Here is an 8,376-nt window from a genome sequence, read left to right as displayed (position 1 = left end):
AAAAAAGAACAATTAATTGGATTGATCCTTTTAACTGATGCTCATAAATCTAAAAAATGAGTCTCTTATAATTATAGAAAAGATGGCAATCATCTCTTGAGACATATTAAAAGCAATTTATAATTTACAATGTACCAAATCACAAAAAAGTAAAAGATATCACAAAAGGAGTAAAAGATAATAGTAAAAGCTAGACATTATAATTTGTATATTTAGAATTCTGGTTTCATACCACATCTTGACACAGAAATGCAAAAAAAGCCAGGTATAATAAAAACCTCAAAATTGTTAAAATAAATCTGAAATCTAGACTTAGCCTACACGATACAATATTCATTTTCCCATCCACTGCCACTGTTCCCAGGTCTGAAGACTCAGTGAGTTCTATCAGGAGCACTCTGGTTCCTCTTGCAGACAGTTCATGTATCCACCATGAGATGAGCCAATTCCCAGAACAGACTCCATCTTAAATACCACTATATTCTATTTGGTCTTTTTGTCACTTAGAGAACTCTGGCTAAACTAGCAGATTTGAGAATGTATTTTTATTGTTATTTTAGACAAGAATATTAAGAGGCATTTTCTTCTGTTTTGTTCCCTGGTATTTTCTTGGCACCCAAAAGTATAACTGCCCTACAGTAAATATACCATAAAGACCTGCTGAGTGATAGGCAAACTAGAAACAAAACAATGCTATTACTAAAAATTCAGTTTCTCAAAACCCTGAAAAGACTAGAAAGTTTCATTTTTCAATGGAGACAATCTTATATACGGTCTATAGGGTCTAACAAATTTTATAGCAATTTGGGAAAGAATAAATAACCAAGTTCCAACAGTAAACTGAACTTGCTCCTTTGGAATCCTATTTAAAAAAATAAAACCAACTGTATATCACTGTGATAATTTATTGTATTTGAAGCTGCTTTTCTGAGATTAATTTTAGAATATATCTCATTACATATTTTAATTAGCATTATGATTTAATATTGTTAAAGTCTTAACTACAAAACTATGACTCTGAGACAGACTGCATAATTACATTTCCTCAGCGACCTTGCAGTCTCGTGAGCATTTACTCTAGACTAAACAGCTTCATTCAGCTGCCCTGTGTCTGACTGTTGATGAAAGACGCTTGTTTGACAACTGCTTCAAGCGGAAACATATTTTTCCATGATTGCATAAAAAGAGACTTAAAGCATACCAGACTACAGCCAGAGCAGCAGCTAAAGCACAAAGTTCACACTGATTTCTAAGTTGACATTTAATTCAAATACCAACAAAAACAGATATGAGTGAGTGAAACAGGAGAGAGAGGGAGAGAGAGAGAGCCCAAGCTAGCTTAGAAATACTTCAACAATTATAACCAAGTATAATATAGATTATGTTAATACATATAAAAACTGTAATTTGTGATGTTTGTGTCTGCCTGGGGTTTTTCTTTGCTTTTAGATGCAAAACTCTGTAAAACTACTATATTAACTGAAATGAGTAGTGTGAGAAGTAAACTTAAAACACTGTTTGTTTGTTGTTGAGCAAGCAAGTCACATATTACTTTCAACAGGCAAAGCCCTTGTCCAAAGTATACATAGTATGTCACACTCTCCCTTGCAGAATTTCAAATATAATCAATAGTTAAAATTCTTTTTTTCTAGGAAAAACCACAACCACAGTGACAGCAGGCAATACAGTCAATGTTGTGACTGTGGTCCTGGCTGTGTATGATATGTACTTGTCAAAACTCATGCAAACATACGTGTAAAGCAGGAATGTGTAAATTGTTCTTTAATGAAGCTGCTAAATAACATCTTATTTTAAGTGATAGTGCTTTAAGGCATTTTAGACTACTATCAATTATTTCATTAACAGAAACCTGAACTAATCCATTTAAAACAAATTTAAGAACTGAGATTCAGCCTTTTATATATACTACTTTAAACAACTATCTAGAAAAATAAAGGAAGCAGGTATGCACGCACATGTATGTGAACACATAATGATAATAAAATGTTTTGTAAGAAGATGTATACACAGCCACTAAATACTTGAAAAGATACTCAACATTACTAGTCACCTAGGAAATGCCCACTGCTCGACTACAATCAGTGCCCATCTAAATTAATTCAATTACCATTTAAACAAAGTGTTTGTAGAACTAAGGAAAAACGGAACACTGGTACTCTATTCCTACTTAGGGAAAAACAACTCAGCTTTGTTGGAGAACAGTGTGGAGGTTCCTCATACAAAAACTAAAAACTGAACTATCCAGTGACCTGAAACCTTACTTCGGATCTCTATCTAAAATCAGTAAAAGCAAGCCCGTTTGTGAATACCCTATTGGAAAACCCAGCCCCACAGCCACACTATTTGTTTTAACCAAGAGATAGACACCACTCATATGTCCACAGAGAGATGGAGGAATAAAAGTGGTATGAACATACTGCATGCCGTTATTTAACCTGAAATGGCCTGATATACTCTTCAACAGGACACACATCTGAGGATATAATGCTGTGATATGAGCTTAGTTCTACTGCCTAGTTTACAACATTCACTAAAGAGAGGTCCTATGTAATTCCATTTTATGAGATATCTAGAGTTGTCAGATCTAGGAGACAAAAAGGCACTGGGAAGAAGGGGTATTAAGGAGTCATGTCTAACACAGTTTCAGCATTACAAAACAAAAAGTTCTAGAGATAATGAGTGTAGATGATTGGTTACACAGCAATATGAAATAACTTAATAACACTAAATTGTCCAGCCAATTTCTTAAGACAGCCTACTGTGTATGTCTGTTACCTCACCTAAGAAACAGGTCCTTTAAAGGGTCTAACATCTGAAACCAGAGGTGGAGGAGAAAAACAGAACATAAGGAAGAAGAAACACATGAAGAGATACTAGTTAAGGTCATTGCAAAATAAGAACAACAGAATGTAGATCAAACAAACTCAAACTCTTAACATTTAATAAAATTCAATGTTTTCAATTGAGTTCTTCACACTATGTACATTGTAAGTGCTCAGTAGAAAGTGACCAGTGGTAACCACACGGGACAGCATAGACCTACAGCATTTATAGCATTTTAGAAATTTCTATTGCCTAGTTAACAATATTTAAACTTTTACATTTACATTCCATTTTGTTTATTAATCTCATGTGCATGTGTGTGTACATGAATGTATGTACATACACCTCTTGTGTTCAGTACCTAGACACCAGCTTTACAGGTGTGTGGCTCACAATCCAATGTGGGCACTGGGAACCAAACAAGGGTCCTCTGCAAGAGCTACAAGTGCTCTAACTGCTGAGCCATCTCTTTAGGCCGCACATTATTTAATACATGATATAATTAAGATTATTTCTATTGTCAGGCTATTGTCTATTTTTTCTATTTCTTATTTATTTCCTTTTCCTACCTTTTATTAAGCATTTTCTCTTTCCATTTTCATGGGGGCACATGATGTGTGTGTATATGTATGTATGTATATATATATGTGTGTGTATGTGTGTATGTGTGAATGTTTGCATGTGGGTATTCATATATGTGGAGGTCAAATGTTGATGTTAAAAATTATCCACTATCATTCCTCCACTGTATTCAGTAGTAGGGTCTCTCATTATGAGATCAGCTCCAGAGCTTGCCAATATAGCTAGTCCCATTAGTCAGCTTGCTCAGGGATCCCTTATCTCTACCAGCTGAGACTAGAATTTCAAATGGGTTACCACACCCACCTGCATTTATGAGGTGTCCAAGAGTCCTAACTCTAGACTTCATGCACAGGAAGCAAGCTCTTTAACTGTTGAGCCATCTTCTTTGTCCGAATTACAATTCCTATGAACTTATTGTTTACTTTGGTTAGGTTGAATAGCTACTTATTCCTGTGACAATAGTGAACTTTCTTCTCCATCCTGTCCTTTACTCTGAGGCCAATCAATGGCTCAGAGGCTAACAAGCTAAATTCAAACCCATGTGGTAGAAGAAGAGAACTGACACCCCGACACACACCTCCACATGAGCCCCATGGTACCATGGTACACGGTATTTTCTCTCTCTCTCTCCTTCCCCCCCTTTCTCTCCCCCTCCCTCCCTCTTTCCCTCTCTCTCTCTCCCCCCCTCCTCTCTCTCAACCTCTCTCTCAATAAATAAATATTTTTAACCCAAACTACTTTAATTTTCCATGTAATAAACCCAAAAATGCACTTCTATTATTTATGATCATTTCCATGATCTCATAAATGTAGTTTTTATAACAAATTTATAAGAAAATGTAAAGCTCTTTAACAGAGGAGGGACTGTTTTAAATACTTAATCTTTCCTGACTTTAAAGGTTCTATGAAGAGATTAAAATGATAGTTCTGGCTGTTGGTAATTCAGCCAAAGTTTTCTAAACCAATGTCTATGCTACATGTAACTTTTCTATGTCATAAAATATAATATTCTAGGGGCTAGAAGGATAATTTCTCAGTGAGTGAAGTGCTTGCCATACACACATGGGTATCTGAGTGCAATCACTAAAACCAATGCAAAAGTCCAGAGGTGCTACAGGCTAGTAATCCCACTGCAGAGGTGATGCAGGTTAGTCTGATCAGTGATGCCCAGGTCCCAGTGAGCTATCCTATCTCAAAAGACAAAGTTGATGGCTTCTGAAGAATAGCACCACTCTATATACACATGAACACACATGTGTATATGCAGCTGCACACACACATGCGCAGACACACTCCTCTAAAAATGCATGTATACCTTATGTCCTCATGCTGTAAAACATGTAGCATACAGGAAAGTATAAATAAATTTGCTGTCTCAAGGGATATTTTAGAGTTCTATTTTTTTTTGTTGGCTTCATATTTAGAGGTCATAAGACTTTAAGAGAATACAGAGGCTCCCATTCCTTAAGAGGCTCCCAATAGAGGATGTGATGGTTTGTGTTTGCTTGGCCCAGGGAATGACACTATTTGGAGGTGTGGCCTTGTTGGAGTAGGTGTGGTTTTGTTAGAGTAGGTGTGTCACTGTGGGTGTGGGCTTTAATACCCTAGACCTAGCTGCCAAAATCAGTATTCTGCTAGCAGCCTTCAGATGAAGACACAGAACTCTCAGCTCCTTCTGCACTATGCCTGCCTGGATGCTGCCCTGCTCTCACCTTGATGATAATGGACTGAACCTCTGAACCTGTAAGACAGCCCCAGTTAAATGTTGTCCTTTATAAGACTTGCCTTGGTCATGGTGTCTCTTTACAACAGTAAAACCTTAACTAAAACAGTGGATAATCAAATAATACGCCATTTTCACTTTAGGTCTACCTTAGAACCTCAATAATTATATGTAGAATATTATACAACATCTTCAAGGTGTTGGTTTTAACTTGAGGACACATGTAGGTTTTATTATATGTTTGCTATTTCTTATTTCTACTATAGTCTTTAATTTTAATTACTTGGCCTCATTTTATACATTGTTTGTATTTCATATTCTTTTGTTAAGAAAAACAATTTCTGAACCAGCCCATATTCAATAGTTTACACTGAAAAGGACAAACAAAAAAATGATTATCTTCATTCAGCATCATCTGTGTCTGGCCTTCTAAAGAGTATATACATATATACTTCATTTGCGCCCATGACAGACTATCATTATCGCTTACAAATGCCATGATCTCAAGTTCATTTCGCAAAAGGAAACATACACTACAACTGCTAGCCACTGTCCAGTCTTACATTATACCTACTGAAAACATGTTTCATAGCTCAGTTCACAAAAGTCTAGTTTCAACATAGATAGAAGACAGTGACTAAATCTATTATTTTTTATAGAAAGGTACTGAATCCCTATTTTCACTGGCTTATTATTTACAAAGGTAATTAATCTTTGATTCAAAGAAGCAAGTGGTAAGCTAAAATGGCCACTTCAAATATGTCTGCCAAAGACAGCCTAAGAAAGAGAATGCCTGCATTACAGTCCTGATCTCAAGAACCTAGTGAAGACACTGAAAAGTCAATATATTGAATAAAACTTAACTTAGAATAAGCATTACTTAAATTTACAAAACAGGATTAAGTTCTATAAATAAAACCCTAAAAACCAGGAAAGAGCTTCCAAGGCTTACCCAAGTCTTCCTAACAACTCTTGCTCAGGGACTTGGGGTCCACAGGTCTCTATCTGCAGGGGCTGGTATTCATAGAGAGCTTCTTCCAGCTTTTGGATTGGTGCTAATGAAATCTGTTGACCCTATAAGAGAAATAAAGTACATTTTAATAATATTTTCATATTGCTATTTGTAGTAATTTTAGAGATGACTAGAGAGATGGCTTAGCGGTGCCAATGACCGCTCTTGTGGAAGGTAGTTCAGATCCCGGTGATGGGCAGCTCACAACTACCTGTAGCCCAAGTTCCCGAGGATTCAGCACCCTTTGCTGGTCTCTGGAGACAGAGCACTCACAGGTATTCCCACACACTAATACATACATACATGGACAAATAATTAAAAATGTAAAATAAAGTCTTTTAAAAACTAAAAAAAATTAGCTATTAGTGTTATTAATCTATGAGTATAATGGATTACCATCATAAAACACATTCTATAATTGAGATAATTTAATGAAAGAACATGAAATCCACCATTAAATATAAATTTTGCTTTAATCAGTATTATTGTTTATTATCAATAGAACTGAGCAAGATAGAAGTACAGTCCAGCCTTATATTTTCCTTCTTTCTTTTTCTTTCTTTCTTTCTTTCTTTCTTTCTTTCTTTCTTTCTTTCTTTCTTTCTCTCTTTATGCGTGAATCAAATTGCAGAGTATTTATTGTATAGAAAATACCCCAATTTTACAAAAATATACATACATATGTGAATGGCATATATCCTCTTGAGAAAAAAAATGTAGAAGGGTCACAACAAACTTACAAGATTTAGTTCTGGAGTACACACTAAGACCTTGCTTTCCCATACATATTTTTAACACTGTTGGAATTTTTGTTGTTTTGAGCTAGAGTCTCATGGGGTCTGGGCTGTTCTGGAACTTTTCATTGTTCTGCCTCCCAAGTGCTGGGATTTTAGACATCTCTACAGGATCCAACAAATTTTTTTTTTTTTTTGATGTATGAGTCTTTTATTTATTTATTTATTTATTTATTTAAAAAGTTACATGATTTCAATTTATCTGAATTTGTTAACATTTAAAAACATTTTAAGTAAATAGAATTAAATCACATTCTTGTTTTCCTTTTGTACCCCAACTCCTCCCAGAGACCTCCTTCAATGCCTATAATATCTTTTTTTGTCATATTCTTTAAAATTTATAAAATTTTATATCAAGAAAAAGAAGTATTATAAAAGTTGTTTGATATAAAACAACAATCAATCTAACAGTCTTATGTAGATGCTTGTCTATGGCAATACTGAAAATACATTTTTCTCAATATAAATTTTAAATAACTCCAAACATATTAACTGTATATTTCAAAATAATACATCACTACTAATATTTCCTTAAATGAACACAAATATACAAAGTGTTTTTGTTTGTTTGTTTACATTTAGCATAGCTTAAAATCTTGGCTCTTACTGTGGTAACTTGATACAAGAGTTACAAACGTCAAGCAAAGCATTCAGTCTTACTCTTTGTTGTTCCCTTACAAACCCTATCCCAATTTAATTGTCTACATTTCCTTTGGGTATATAAATACTTTTAAAATATGTAAGCAGTTCTAAAAACCATAATAGAGTGTAAAAACATGAAATAAACAATAATATTAATAGAGAGGCTGAGATAAGAGAAGCAAGATCTCAAGACCATTATGTTGTACACAGCAAGACATTGTCACAAACAAACAAGCTGAAAGTGCATATGGATTGTATAATAGTGGGACCATTTCTCCAATCACTAAATTAGAGAGACCATTGGATGACAGTCAACAAATTTCTAATTCCTCATATTTTTAGATTTCAATTGATTAAGTTATGTTGGTAATATTAATTTTCATATTAAGATATTTTTAAAAAGTAATTTTTACTTCCTGTTGGTTTTGTTGTAAGAGGTGGAATTAGGTTTGTGTGGATTTGTTGAAAGATTTTCTTGCTTCTTCTAGGGTGTAGTTTTGCTCCTTATGTTGATGTTTTCCATCTATTATCCTTTGTAGGGCTGGATTTGTGGAAAGATATTGTATAAATTTTGTTTTTTCATGGAATATCTTGTTTTCTCCATCTATGGTAATTGAGAGTCTTGCTGGGTATAAGGCCTGGGCTGGCATTTTTGTTCTTGTAGGGTCTCTATGACATCTGCCCAGGATCTTCTACCTTTCATAGCCTTGATGAGAAGTCTGGTATAATTCTGACAGGCCTGCCTTTATATGTTACTTGACCTTTTTCCCTTACTGCTT

The 8,376-nt window shown here is 34.7% G+C and overlaps 1 protein-coding gene across 1 annotated transcript in view; it reads right to left on the bottom strand.

Annotated features, from left to right (window-relative positions):
• Positions 1-8,376, bottom strand: part of Mnat1 (MNAT1 component of CDK activating kinase) — a 154,787-nt gene that overhangs the window by 40,747 nt on the left and 105,664 nt on the right. The window contains exon 7 of the mRNA XM_031357238.1: positions 6,102-6,223. Within this exon, the coding sequence (XP_031213098.1) occupies positions 6,102-6,223 (122 nt within the window). The remainder of the gene's footprint in view (positions 1-6,101; positions 6,224-8,376) is intronic.

The sequence above is a fragment of the Mastomys coucha genome, unplaced genomic scaffold, assembly GCF_008632895.1.
Source record: "Mastomys coucha isolate ucsf_1 unplaced genomic scaffold, UCSF_Mcou_1 pScaffold6, whole genome shotgun sequence".
NCBI lineage: Eukaryota > Metazoa > Chordata > Mammalia > Rodentia > Muridae > Mastomys > Mastomys coucha.
This window is presented reverse-complemented; position numbering and strand designations above follow the sequence as displayed.